This window comes from Ailuropoda melanoleuca, chromosome 11 (assembly GCF_002007445.2).
Source record: "Ailuropoda melanoleuca isolate Jingjing chromosome 11, ASM200744v2, whole genome shotgun sequence".
NCBI classification, from domain to species: Eukaryota; Metazoa; Chordata; class Mammalia; order Carnivora; family Ursidae; genus Ailuropoda; species Ailuropoda melanoleuca.
The window spans coordinates 34,325,278-34,340,622 of record NC_048228.1 but is presented as its reverse complement, the minus strand read 5'-3'; the positions used below and the strand labels follow the sequence as shown (position 1 = coordinate 34,340,622).

The following is a 15,345-nucleotide window of genomic DNA, read 5'->3' as shown; positions in this document are numbered from 1 at the left end:
AATGGTATATCTTCTTTCCCCGACCCTCAGATAGCAGCTACGATAATATTTTGCTTCAATGTGAATTAGATTATGCTTGATACCTCTTGGTTTCTGCTTAACACTATACTCCTTATCAGGCCTGCTTTGCCAACCTTATCTTCTACCACCTTACTTTCTGTCACTGGATTCTAGGTATACCTGGGCCCTTTGCTTTTCTGAACGCACTAAGATTCTTCCTGCCTCAGGGATTTGTACTTGCTGTTTCTTCTAACTGATCTGTTCTTCCTCAGCTTTTCTGTGGTGATTTTTCGTTTTTTTGTCAAGTCTCGGCGCAACTGTTACCTCCTTAGAGAAGCCTTTCCTAACCCACCTAGTTAATGGAGTGTTACATACTTCCCCCAGCTTTCTGTATCACATGACTATTTTCTTCATTGTTCTTGTCACAATCTGAAATTATTTATTAAAAATATAATAAATGACAACATCGAACTCCCAGTGAGAATGTAAGCACCATAAAGAGAGCAGCGACATGTCTTCACCACTATACCCGCCATCAGTGCCAGGCACATAGTAGGACTCTATGAAAATGTGCTGAGCAAATGGTGCTAAGGAATATTGAACATTCTTAAGAAAGGTAAATCAAGTTGGAAATTGAAAGTGTACTTTCTACTCCAGCCCAGGTTGGAGTAAACACAAGTAGTGAGAGTAGCTGCATAAAAGAAAATTGCCAGTAAATTCTAATTTAGTAATAATTAAGAAACATCTCATCATTACTGCTTTCTTCAGAAGGAAATCCTATTAGTATTTTATAACTGTAATCTCTGTCAAGTAAATGGTGTTCTCTGGCTAAGGATTTTCTGCATGAAGTCATAAAATTGAAAGGAAATTGCAACAAAAGAATAGTGGCTAATACTGTTATGATACAGTCTGGCTAGAAACCCAGTTATGGCACTTATTCATGGAAATTTCTTGTGACATTTTTTTCTTCCCTACCAAGTCAGATACTCTATGAAATGTGCTGATATCAGATATTTCTTCTTGATTTATATTCTTTAGTCTTAGTGTTGCTGGTTTTGGACGTTCTCTTGTCTTTTGTTAAAACAGTCATGTCTGTTGATAACTGATCAGGGAACAGAGTTGTTCTTCATATGTATTTGGACATTTAAGTAGCTGGAGATAGGTGAGAAGTATTATGTGGAAAAATGGAAAAAGGACATTAAGTTATGTAAATAACATTTACCCCAAAGGTAAGCTGAAACATGCTACGCATATTTCTCAAGCCAAACATGTCTTCTGAACATTTTTCAGCTACTAGTAATTTTATCGTCATCTTCTCATTTAATTTCAATTTTGTTGCTGCTTTCTAGGAACTATTATTCTAAAGCTTTGACATGTTTAAATTATGTCTCCCCCTACCCTGCTGCAATACAGATTATTATGCCCTTTTTGGTACCATATGCCATGGATGTGAATTTCCCATAGAAGCTGGCGACATGTTCCTGGAGGCCCTGGGCTATACCTGGCATGACACTTGTTTTGTATGCTCAGTAAGTAAACTCTTATTTCCAAATTAGAGGAGCACAGTATGGCCAGTTTTAGCCTAAGCACTAAATGGAAATAACAGTTCTTGTATCTTTCAGTCCTTCACAAATAAAAGTATTTTTACAGTGATTTTGAAAGTTGTTCATTGAAAGTTTTGGCATTTTTTGAAGTATTTGGCATAGAATAAGATGCTTATTCCTTTAGAGAAAATATTATTTTTAATAAGTTTGTGTTTATAAGGAGAAACTACATATTTCTTAAAACAATAAAAGTCCTTTACATTTTTTTTAAACTCTGTTTTATTGGAGTGTTTTTAGTAATTTTTGGAAACATGAATGCCTGAAATAGAAACAAACAATTCTAAAAATGTATTGTTGAATTAAGAGTGGAAACAAACTATATGTTGATTTGCTTCGTTCCTTAGCAGTAGTCCATGAATATTTTTTTTTCTTTTTAAGACTATAATAAACATGTAGTGATATATTTACCTATTTTGTTTGGTATTTTAGTATTTTTGGGTTTATTTTTATAGTGAAAATAGCTGTAGAGATTCACATTTACCTTAAGACTTTTTTAAAGGATTTTATTTATTTATTTGAGAAAGAGTGAGAGAGATAGAGAACATGCATGAGCAAAGGAGCAAAGGAGAAGCAGACTTCCGCTGAGCAGGGAGCCCAATGCAGGGCTTGATCCCAAGACTCTGAGATCATGACCTGAGATGAAGGCAGATGCTTAACTGACTGAGTCACCCAGGTGCCCACTTAAGATATTTTTTTTTAATTTAGAAAGTAAATAAAGTAAATATCCAATAAAGATACTCAGTTCAGATGTTTGATTTTTTATTAGATTTAATATATCAAATAGTTTTCAATACCCATTGTATGAAGGGAAAAAGTAATGTTAATTGAAGGCAAATGATTTCCCCAAACATTACCTGGTTGATTCTTAAATTGATCTTGTTTACCTCTTCCATCTCTTAGACTTCATGAGCTCTATAAAATACAACAACTTTTTAGCAGATTTGCTTTCTCCTGTTCCTGGTAGAGCTGCTCCATTATACTATTGTACTTAAGAAAGGCAATAAGAAAGACAAGAAGACATAAATACAGATAGTAAATATATCTAATCATCCAGTAGCCAGATGTTGACCAGGGTTTTTACTATAAGGAACAAGAAAAAATTAAAAAGAATTCTTAGGTATTCTATGCCCATGTGTTTGGGGGTTTAGAAATATTTGGCAAATCATTTGTATTGTGTTTTCATTTTGAGTGCTTTGGTTCCCTACAACAGGAGGCAAATTTAGATCATTGATGAACATTTGGGAAGAGAAATTAGTTTAATGTGACCTCTTTATGCATTTTCTTATTAGGGCCTAGTAAAGAAAAATAATGATCAGTGATTTAAATAAATTAGAATGCATTCTAGGAAAAAGTCATTCTTCATTGCTTTTGAAAAATTACATGAAATATCGTAGTAATCATTAAATGTCAGAGTGTCTAATACAACCAACGAAAGTGCTTTGTCTTATCCTTTAAATGAAAAGTGATTTTCCCCTTTTAGGCATATTTTGATAAAATAATGATATTCTTTTAAATAATGCTTTTTCAGGTGTGTTGTGAAAGTTTGGAAGGTCAGACCTTTTTCTCCAAGAAGGACAAGCCACTTTGCAAGAAACATGCCCATTCTGTGAATTTTTGAAAGTCAACAGTTCAGGGGTGGAGAAGAAATTCGAAGAGAAAGAGGAAAATCGGAATTACCAATTAATTTTTAGATTTAATACTTATAGGAATTTTTAAAAATAATAGTAGCCCTGAAGGGATAAATTCCAGCTTTAAAAACCAAGTCTATGAGGAAATATTTGGCTTCATAAAGTAAAGAGACAGTTTGGCATTTATGATTACTTTTTTCCTGTATTTTCTGCCCATAAAATAACTTTTATAAAAACCAGTTTCCTGGTTGACTATTAAATTCATCATAGAATAAATCAGTGAAGAATTAAATTTTAGAATAAAAACCTCTAACATCTATGCTGAATTAATTATACTTTCTTTCCTTGTTAGGTAGTTCTGAATAAATCTGTAAAATTGCCTTACACTCTATCAATAAGTAAAATGTATTTTTTAAAAAATAGTGCTTATCTTTAAGATGAAATAGGAGTTTAAACAGAATTTTATCAGTAGTAGGTGTCAGTTTTTAAAAAAAACTGTATGTACTTTTTTTGGTCTTACTGATCATTCCAGTAGGTAAGACTAATAAGATTTTCCATCAAAATGTGCCATGCCAATAAGAGATGTTATATATTTCTCTCATTCACCCCCCAAAAAAGCCACCACATTGCTTATCAATTTCAAATTTTTGCCTTTTATTGAAATATAACCAGTTCTGTTCATTGTGTATGTTTTATCACCTGTATTAGTCAAACTCCCATTTTTTTCCCCTTCCCTCATGCTGAGGTCAAGAGAGTTAGTAGAAAAGAGTGAGGTTAGGAATTATGGGAAATCTGAGGACTGTAATCAGAATTGTTAAAAATTCTCCCCTTTTCAGACAGTGAATCCATTAGATTAGTTTCAGATTTGTATTACTGACTGATAAAGGTTTGAGAACTCTCTTTGCAGAATTTTTTCTTTAGTTCTACATTAGAAAAGGAAAAGATTGACTTGGGGGTGTGATAAAATCTAAGGATTGTTTTTTGTTTTTGTTTTTGTTTTTCTTTTAGTAGTTCTCTCTTAATAATAAATAAACCACTTCCAAATGTGAGCATGAAGTTTGGAAAGCTTTTATTCCCAGAGTTTGGTAGTATAGGAGGGGAACGTGATCAGTTACTCACACTGGCTTGTTATTTGTTTTATTTGGGGAAAAAATTATATAGATAACCCATGAAGACAGAACAACAGTTGTGAAATTGTGAGAAAGCAGATTATGACATTTGACAGTTTTTCTCTTTGCTTCCGGAATGGAGGAAAGCCCATGATCCCACTAAGGTAAAATATCAATGTGTCTGGGGCAAGGGGCTTTTAAAGTTGAGACAGAACCCCAAGTCCTCCCTGCCCCGTAACTCACGAATGACTTCATTTCCATTGTGTGATGTTTGTTGTAGAGGGAGGTTTTAGGCTCTAATATTTGTTTAACCTCCCTAAGAACTTTTCAAGGCATCTGTCCTGAAAGCTGTTAATTTATGGTCTAGCAGATTTCTCTTATATGCAGATAATAATTAACTGGGAATCAGAGCATGAGAAGGGTGACATGAAGTGGCTTCACCAGTAGCAACCCCAAGCTATGTCCTCACCCTGCATCTGTAGGGAGGCAGGAAGTTTTACTCTTGAGAGAAAGTGCTGGAACTGCATTGTGCGCTATTTGTCATTGCTGCTGAAACCACCTGCCGAGTCCGTGCTGGCTGATGCACGCTGTCACACAGCTTCGGGTCAGCCCCTTGCTCTACACAGTGTAAAATAAATTGGTGGTTTTGTTTGGGTGTAGTAGAGATGATTTTTTGTTGTTGGTTGTTTAGTTCTGCCTGTAGAAGTTCTATGCCAAGATAGTATTTGAAAAGTCAGTGGCATTTGGGTATTTCCTTTCCAGAATTTTATTTGACCTGGATTTCTTGCTAAGTTACGTTACATTAAGGATGTTGTTTTTACTAGACTTTTTTTAGTGCACATTATTCATGGAGCATAATGTTGCATTCCTCTCAGTTTTATCCCTAAGAAGATAACATTGCTTCCTAATTTATCATTCTGTGTTTGTGCCTTGCCCTTTTATTTTGTGGCAAAGCTTTATATGTGTTCTAAAACAGTTAATCCTGTGAAGTAAATATTGACTATAACCCAGAAGAATCTCTGTATTTTCCAGTGGGGAATGAATGCCATATTTAATACACCAGCGTTAATCTTAAAATAACTGGCAGAGCACTTTATTCTTCTGGTGAGCTCCCTGAATATTTATTTTTCTGATTATAAATATCCCATGTCAGTAGCATTTTTTAATTATTACCTCTTTGCTGTAGAGTATTTACTTTTAGCCTTTCTTGATGTATATTTTGGAATGCTGTACTTAGTATGATACAGATTAAAATTACAGTATATGACTCTTAAACATCCCTTACTTATATTTCCCAGATTCAAAATAGTAGTAATAGGTTCCAATTTATAACATTTTCCCAGACTTACAAGGGCCGAGTGTTGCCCGCTGGAGTGGCAGCCTAGAGAGGATCCCCGCTGCTTATGCTTACAGGAGCATGCATATTTCTTGTTGATTCAGGTTACATTTAGAGTCTAAAACTAAAGGCTAGTCATTTGGTCACAGTATGAAGACAAATAGAAATAAGAGGTTGAATCTTCAAAATATTAGTGTAGCCTATGGTTGAAATTATCTACAACAAAAATATTTTCATGGTGCCGTTTTCAAGGAGTAGTATATTAGGACCACTTTCATAGACAATAATTCCTTCCTCTCCCTTGTTCAAGTTTGAATCTAGTGTTATATTCACATTTCTGTGAAGCTTAGGGCTTTTTAAATCATCTCTATTGAAAGGAGAGGCTTTTCAGACATAAGGGAAGGGAAAACGGTGAATAATTTGACACAAGTCTAGTCTGGCTTCAGTTTGTCATCCTTCTCCTCCAAATGTTTTAAGGTATTGGGTTTGGATTCTCAAAGTATCATTTGTCTTATCTGTTAATCTCTAACTTTGTTTCTTTACATTTTTACGTTTGTATACATCTGTACTGTTTTGCTTTTGGATACATTTTCTAATTAAAAACCATGTGAGAAATATAATCAGTATAGTAATACCTTAATGTGCACATATTCAATAAATAAATGGCTGCAGTGATAAAAAACAAGCTCTCCTGGTTTTTCTTTTTTGGGTGGCAATTGGTTTCCATTGGAGTCGTCATAGGAATAAAATAGTGTTCACAGGACAGGAAAAGAAGTAGTGATTCTCGGAAGAATCCCTCTTTTATGATATTCGCCTATCAAAGTGTCCCAGAAACAAAACATTTGAAAAGATTGTCACATTTGTTCTACTTTAATCCATTTTTATGCTCTGCATGTAACATGTACACGATACGTGTTTGTAAATTAATACATAAATAAGCCCCATTGTTTTAGAAAATATTTACCGCTGAAACAGTTTATTGGAATAACCTGTCGTGTCAAGCACTGTATTGTATCATATATCGTATTGAAACAACATAAGTCATCATCTACATTTTCACACTTTAATCAACCAGGGTACATTACTTCATGGTTAACTCATCCCAATCTCATTAGTTAACTTTTCTCTAACTAGGTAGGCTCATCTAGTCCTCATTTGTTTATTGGTTTGAGTAAGATTTTTTTTCCAACTGTATAAAGTTAAGAGGAATATTTCTGTTGCAGGCTGTATATTGGAAATAAAAGACAAATTCAAGTCTATTTGCTCACAGTATATTAAACTCCAGAAGCCAAACTTATAAGGGCATCAAGTCTGCATTTGACATTTTAATAGCTGCTGTTTGGTTTCTATCAATCACGTCATTGCACATTAAAATGCACCAACAAAATAAGAGATCTGTCATTCCTTCGTTAAGAAACAGTAATCCAGTGCAAGATTTATAGGCTTAAGACTCAACAGTGTGTGTTCACAATAAATCCCCATTCAGTGCTCAAACCAGAAACAAGCCTCCCTGTCGTTCAGTGTTTTCTGGTCAAAATGTCCCCAATATAAGATTATCAAAGGTTTGCTTACAGAACTACATATAAAATCCTTTTTGCCAGCAAAAGCTTAATTTAGGTTAGCGGTTTCCCCTTTTGAGTACTCTCAGACAAGATCTTGGTTATATCAGAAACACATAGGTACTGATGTATTATTAGCGGGCCTGGTGTTAATTAGGGAGAATTACCAGAAATAGTTTGCTTCGTGGGAATTTATTACAGAATCACACTTGACTGATGGCAGAATAGGAGTTGCTGAGAGAGAGCAGCTCCCACTCATAACCACTAATTAATAGGGTGCCGAAATTCCGCAGAGAAGGTTTCATCCCGAGTGTGGGAGCCGCACAGGGAAAATGGTTCCTTTGCAGTATTTAAAATTTAAAAGAGGAAAGGGGCTAGGACGCATGGCTACCCAACCGAAATCTCAGACTGATACAGTTTTGTGTTGTACTTATGAATGAGAGCATTTAACTCGGAAAGTGCCGAGCCCAAAATGTTGTGAAAGAATCCCTTTCCCTCCAAAAGTCAAAAGTAGCCTGTATGTTTATTATACTAAGGAGATACGCAAAGGTATTTTTAATGTGGCAAGTGTCTGATTCACTCAACTGTTCATTTTATGAGGAGAGTTTAGAACAAACCATTTGTCTATGGCATAATATTACTGAACTTTTACTCTCTATTCCATGATTTAGAAACTGTCTGAGTAGGTGGTGAGATTACATCAATGATTAACAAGAAAGGTGTGGCTTCCACACCTTGAACCCAGAGTTGAGGAAAAACAAGGTGTGTTTAGTGATCGGCACTGAAGGCAGAGCACTGGGGGAGCCCTATTAATGAAAGTTGGCCAGGAAGGCAATTCGTTTCCTTGTGCTTGTAACGGCGTGTAATCACATACAATAAAGCTTGGAGCCATTGCTTAGTGTGGAAGAATAAAGCATTTCCATGTCACAAAACCACTGATCGCTGACCTGAGGGAGAAAAAACAATTTATAATTCGCAGAGAGTATAATTTTTCCATTTCTCTTCAGGCAATGTAGTTCCCAAGGAGAATGACTTCTGTGCCAGGCCCGTGGATTGATGGACATGGTCTCTAATGCATCCGTGTTTCAAAAGGACAAAGTTTCTGTTTAATAACTGAGTTCCAACTTAGTTTTTCATCGTGTTCTAATTGTCACATTTGCTCTCTGGTTCAAATATACTTAGGTTTGTTTTTTCTTCTTTGTCCCCCCCTTTTTTCCTTTGCTTGTAAAGCACACACAGCTGGTGCTATTCTAAGCACTTACTCAAAAATACCATTGTTTGTTTAAAGTATTTTAGTAGACTATAATATCTTCAGAGCTGTCTTTTGATTTTTTTCCCCCTAGTGTATCAGTGATAGGCCAAACTTTCCTTGGTAAATAGGAAAGTAACTTGAACTCCGGTAACTTATCATACCAATATTAGTTTTTGTGTAAATAGAATTCTTTGCTTAGGTGAGCATATATTGAGGTCATCCGACCCCAGACATTTTCTCTATTCCTGTTTGCTTGAGAATCCTGACAATCTCAAGCTTTCTCAGTTGAATGAAATGGAGAAGAGACAAATTCTTGGAGCTTGGCAAGTAGGAACTTTGAAATATAAATTAAAGTAATCCTAGATTTATCAACTGAAACTTATCATTTATTCTGCTTTGTGAAATTATTACACTACTGCTTAATAATTTTTCTGGTACCACTATAAATGCTTTAGATAAAAATGAACTTAATAAAAAGTTGAGAGGCACCAAAGTGAACCCAGGACTTCGGCCCCAGGAGAAGATATTAATCAATGATGTGAATCTATGAGTTTGCTTATGTCTAACTACCCAGAAGTTCTAGATGATCTGTAACAATATCAACATAGTATAGATGGTGAGAGTATAAATTAGGGCTTGGAGGGAAGTGTGTTTGATTACACCTGCTGGTGTAATCGGGAGACCGAAATCATACCGAACTTAGCAGGAGACGTTTAAAAAATTATTAAGCTATGATAGGAGAATAACTGTGAATATGTGAATATGTAAAGAGAACTCAAAGGACAACCTAAGATTGAGAGAGAGGACCCAAGGAAGAACAACCTTCCAATGAGTACCCTTCTCCATGGCTGGAGGTCAGACTTTGTTGGAGAAATGATTGCGGCCCACTGAATGACAGAGAAGTTCTCTGGTTGCTGAGGCTGGCCAGAGCTGTTCTTCAGTTACCAGGAACAAAGAAACAAGCCTCCAGAACGCAGGTAGTCCCAGGTTAGGTTACCAAGGTTAGGTGGGTGGGTGTGCACAGGGAATTGGAGTGTTGCTATGTCCTAAAATACACAGTATCCACATTGAGAGAGCTGTGGCAAGGCGGTCACTGCCCCAGGGCAGGGATGTGAAGTCACTGAGGAACTGTGCGTTCTGGAAGCTCAGCTGGGGCAGAGCTCCACCAGATGCCCCCCGCCTCAGGCCCCATGGATGAATCAGGCAGCTGGAGAAGGAAAAGCAAAATGCAGCACCTGGAACCAGGAAGAGAAGCTTCTGACTTCTGCACTATTCCTTTGTCTCCCTTGGCTGACAGTTGACAAAGCTTAACACCACTCACTGTAAAAGAGAAACGCTTGAAGAGTCCAGGTCACTATCACAGGACAGGTTCTGAAGGATGAACTTGGAAGTGAAGATCAATACGTTGATAATAGGCACATCTGGGTACAAAACGAAAACTTTATATTCTTAACTAAATCAAAACCTCCATTATTCTTGGTGAACTGGAAACCCAAAGAAATTCTTCTAACTTCATCCTTCATTGTCAAAAATCCTCTAATTCAATATGCAAAGTAAACATAATGTAGCTTTGATTGTGTTTTTCAAGGTCTACCCCTAAACATCCAGTATAATGGAAGTTCTGAGTATTTAAGAGATTTATCAGATGTATACTAAGATATAACCAAAGGGTTTTTCTTCCTACAGTTAAAATGAATAAGACATTCTTTTTTTTTTTTTAAGATCTTATTTATTTGACAGAGAGAGAAACAGCCAGCGAGAGAGGGAACACAAGCAGGGGGAGTGGGAGAGGAAGAAGCAGGCTCCTAGTGGAGGAACCTGATGTGGGGCTCGATCCCAGAACGCCAGGATCACGCCCTGAGCCTAAGGCAGACGCTTAACAACTGCGCCACCCAGGCGCCCCTGAATAAGACATTCTTAATTGGACGTTTGTATTAATTGGAATTACTGTTAACAGGAAGTTTTTTGGTATAAACCCCAAACCCTATCATATAGAAAAATAGATTATTTTTATATTCAGTAATGGAAAGCAAAGAGATTAATGATTTCCCCTTCGCAGTAAACTAAACCATGAAGGATCAAGCCCAGGGGATCTATAATAATAATATATTTCTTTTACTGTCTTTTACTTTGTGTGGCATATTAGCTGTCACGCTAGGGTACACTAATTCCCTGTAAGGTTCTAATAACTGGAGAAACGGAGAGTCAACTATTTTTAACCCAAATACTAGAGAGAAAATGAAAACTCCGAGAAATGATTTTCGAAAAACATACAGTTATTAAGCAGCAAAGCTCACACTTAGACTTCTTACTAGATTAGAGAGAACATTTACCATTTCATCCACATTGTCTTACAGTCTCTTTTATTAATAAGGGACAATTCTCATATGTTCCGTTAGTAAAGGACAGGTTTAGAAATTACTTAATTTTGACAGACGGTGTACAACTTAAAAGCCATATCCGTCTGACTTGCACACTTGCCTGCCGCACAGGCGTCTGCCATCGGACCATGGGCCCGTCCCAGGTGAAATTCATGCCCTGGCTAGCCCTGTCCATTTGCTGTTCTTTGTGCTTTCTCTACATTGCAAAGAATCCCAGGAATACCGAAAGTCGGCTGGAGGCATAGCTAACACCGAACAAATAAGAAGGCCGAAGGAACTGCAGTGAAAGCAACTTGTGCCCACACAGGTCAACAGTACTATTTATAAGTTGTGGGAAAGCAAGTCAGGGTGGCCAGCACCCAGCTTGTCGCTGTGTGATGCAGTTAGTTCCAGGCTGTGAATGTGAAGAGTGGAGGATAGAAAAGGTGAGGCCTCGGTGAGAAACTGCACATATGTCCAATTATTCTGACAAGGTTGCCTAAGATTCTTTTTTTCGCTCAATTGAAACAAAATCTCTCTGCTGTTCGGTAATGGCGGGCACTGCTGCTGAGTCCACTAAAGCATAGCTGGAAAATCCAGCTGCCCTCACATCTGTTTTGTATGACCTTTCAATCATCAGCAAATACTTCTGCCACTAGGAATGGGAGTCTGGGTAGGCTACGGCTCTCTGACTTTCTAAGCTATCACTAGGAAAACATATTGAAACAAAATTCACGCATGCCATGTACCATGCCCAGAAATTATAGACTTGTCTGTGTGGTGTTAAGGTTTTGACCTATCAAGAGTGCTCACACCTGCTTCTTACAGTCAAGTTGTTAATCCTTTGTTCAGAAAATGAGACATATTATGAAATATGTGAATGGGCTTTTATGGCTTAAGACTTAAGTGGTTAGGATCTTAAACTGGTTCAAACTAAAATAACATTGATGAAATAGTGTGTTTTAAGACTTCTAACGATTACATTTATTCTATGTCAGAAACCTGTGTGACTTGCCTTTCAGATTCTTTGAAAACCATGACTTGGTTACTAATGCTTGCTTGAGTTCCAGGTTGTAAGGAAGGGTTTTGAAAACAAAAAAGAGGGGGTAAAATCACTAAGGAATCTCTTGGAAGGATGACTATAAAGTTCACTCTCGCACAAATTACGACGGGAAGCCAGTGGAAAATGTGTGAGTTCAGTTTATCTCAAGACCAATGTGGGCTGTTGTCAAAGGCGACCATGAGTGGTTATAATGAATACAGGAATGATGTGTGAGTGTGCGTGTCAGGTGCTTAAAGAGAACAGACTGCTTTAGGTGGAACACGGGCCCTGGCACTGACAGACCTACGTGAGCGTGAGAGTCTCCATCACACCCAGCCTGAAATTACAGACGAGTTACAGGAGCAGGCATTTGAGTCATCTCCAAATCAGTGGGGGTGCATCTGTTGTTATTTTCATTCAACATTTAATGCAGAGGGAAGACTGAGCTCTTTGTTGGCAGGAAAGGAGGAGGTGTATAATCCCTGGAGTAGAGAGCCACCCCTAAAACGCTCTCACCCCCTTAGCTCTCCCTCACGGTCGTCCACCCCACTCAGCAAAGGAGCCCTGAGCCGGGATTCAGCTGGCCTTGCTCCAGAATCGCCCTTAGGAGTCTCTGTCCCTGACTCTAAGCTGCTTATGGAAGAATCCCATCAATCCCCATGGAGTTCTCACCTCAAGAACTGCTCTAGTAAATTACAATTCTCTCCATCTCATAATGTTTCCTGTGATGTTTTAGAGCTTCTCCTGGACTGGCACCCAGGACAATTGACCAGTAGACCAACTTCTTTGACTGTGTTCCCTCACTTAAGAGCCTTCTAATCTTGGAAAAGCTACAGAACTTGGCTGAGCCTGTGGTTTTTTGTTTTGTTTTGTTTTTCATTAGTGTGTCCTTTCACCCTCTTGGAGGATAGTTCTCCAGTGTATTGAAGAGTTGTCACAATGCTCGAATGAGATTGTGTATGTCAACGTCGAGAGCTACAAAGGACCTATCTGGCCTTTTCTTGAAGAGATAATAAGATACATTAGTCAAAAAAACAGATTCAACTTGTTAATCCTTGGTTCAGAAAATGAGACCTTTTATGAAATATGAGAATGAATGAAGAGCTTAAATTTTAAGCCTTTCAAAATAAATTTGAGAATTGCTATTGACTGTCTCAGAAATTCACAATGCACATTTAAGCTGATAGTCTAGTCACGAAGAATAAAAATAATTAAGTTTTAACTAGGGATGCCTGAGTGGCTCAGTTGGTTAAGCGTCTGCCTTCAGCTCAGGTCATGATCCCAGGGTCCTGGGATCGAGTCCCTCATCAGGCTCCTTGCTCAGCGGGGAGCCTACCTCTCGCATTGCCTGTGCTCCGTCTGCTTGTGCTCTCTCTCTCTGACAAATAAATGAATAAAATCTTAAAAAAAAATAAGTTTTAACTATGTATTTCCCAAATATATTTGGCCATGAGCCCCTTTATTTAAAGAAAATCTATCAATACCTTATTCTACATAATACAATCTGGGATATACTAGCTTACCCTTTCTCCATTTTCATGGCAAATGTGCTGAATTGTGCTTGTCTTTGCATTTTATTTTTATTTTTTTAAGATTTTATTTATTTATTTGACAGAGATAGAGACAGCCAGCGAGAGAGGGAACACAAGCAGGGAGTGGGAGAGGAAGAAGCAGGCTCATAGCAGAGGAGCCTGATGTGGGGCTCAATTCCATAATGCCAGGATCACATCCTGAGCCAAAGGCAGACGCTTAACCGCTGTGCCACCCAGGGGCCCCTGTCTTGTGTTTTAGACCAGCGGTTCTCAAACTTCAGTGAGCGTCAGAATCTTCCGGAGAGCTGCTGAAAGTAGATTACTGAGCCCCACCCCCATGGTTTCTGCTTTGGTTGGTCCAGCGCAGGGTGAAGAATCGGCATTTCTACCACGTTGCCAGGTGAAGCCGATCCTGCTGGTCCGGAACCCACCTCTGGGGAAGCACCTTTTGTGGATCACTTCCCACTTTAATACGCAAATGACCTTGGGATCCCGCGATTCTGACTTGGTAGGATGGACAGACCGGGGATGAGGCCAATGTGCATTTCTGATGAGCTTCTGGTGGGTGCCCCGGATGCTGGAGGTTCACAGACCGCACTTGGAGGAGGGCTGCTGAGCCTTCAGAGACTACAGGTGGAAACCAACATCTCTCTTCTTCTTGCGTCTAAAATCAGAGACTAGGGTTTCAGTCTAAAAAATGGAGATAAAAAAAGATTAAAAAAAATCTACTTAGGGAATTTTGCAGCTTTCTTTCATCCTTCTTTCTTCCCGGGATTTCTGTGGCCCTCGTGGAAAGCAGAGCACACGTGGCATCCCACACAGCCTTGGCTGGTGCCTGAGCCGAGCCCCAAATCCCAGCAGTGGCTGTGCAGCCTTACAAGGTGAGAGAGTAATTAAATCTCCGATGGCAAGTTTGTGTTTTTTTCCCCCATCATTCCAGATTAGGAGTGTTAATTTTCCTGAACTTTAAAAATAAACTTTCATGTGGGGCGGGGGCGTGCGGCGGCAGTAAGTTGGAGAATTGGTGCACTGAGTCAGGAGTAAGGGATTTGGGTGTTTAGCCAGGCTGATCACTAATTATTTCTCTGATCCTGGAAATGGCACTTCACGAGTCCTGACTAGACCCTCCTTCTCTATAAAAATTAACGGGATCAGTGGTTTGTTCACATTATTTGTCTTAGTAACTCTCTTTTGAAACATCTTCAGAACCTCACACATAAAACAGGCAAGAGGTAAGCATTGGGCACTCTAATTTTCCAGCAGAAATACTTCTAATTTGCAAAACCATCAAAGAACCTCTGGATTCCTGGAGTTCTCAGGAGTGAGATTTGTAAATCACTTAACTGGAAGGCCGCCTGAATTTCTTCCAGTCTCACACGAAGCCACCTGTGGGGATTGTGGGTCTGCACGATTGATTAACATCCACTCACATTCCCCGAAATGACTTCGGCTTCTCCCAAACAATAGTTTGGTTTTCGTTTTTGAGTTTAATCATAATTCATTTCTTCCGTTCTTTCCACTCTAAAAGTACAAGCAAGTTTGGGGCTTTTTGGTTTTCTTTTATTTTTTTTTCTTTTCTTTTCCTCCCCCCCTTAAATTCTGGAAATTCGGGCTGGGAGGGGGAAGGGAAGAGGCAAGGTTGTCTGCAGGCACACGGGGAGGTCTGGGAGTTGCTTTGTTTTCTTAGCTGTGCTGTGCAAATGAACTGAAGGTTTAACACTTAGGTGCTGTTTGAAGATATAATACAACAGAGCCCGGAGTAGGGAGTCCAGGAAGGCCATCGCCTGCCTTGCCCAAGGCCCCTCGGTACAGCTGTTCTGAGAGCTGCAAAGCTAAAATTTGTTGCCATGGCTTAGACCTAAACAAACCCCTGCCTGTTCTGGTATGTAGATTATGTTCTCCGAGGACGGCCCTGCTCACTCA

At 38.5% G+C, this 15,345-nt stretch overlaps 1 protein-coding gene across 9 annotated transcripts in view; it reads left to right on the top strand.

Moving 5' to 3' along the window:
- PDLIM5 (PDZ and LIM domain 5) overlaps positions 1–6,362 on the top strand; it is a 201,768-nt gene extending 195,406 nt beyond the window's left edge. For all 9 annotated transcript variants that reach the window (XM_034671494.1, XM_034671493.1, XM_034671492.1 and 6 more), the window contains 2 exons: positions 1,414–1,529; positions 3,133–6,362. In XM_034671494.1, coding sequence (XP_034527385.1) covers positions 1,414–1,529; positions 3,133–3,222 — 206 coding nt within the window. In that variant the 3' untranslated portion in view covers positions 3,223–6,362. The remainder of the gene's footprint in view (positions 1–1,413; positions 1,530–3,132) is intronic.
- The last annotated feature ends 8,983 nt before the right edge of the window (positions 6,363–15,345 follow it).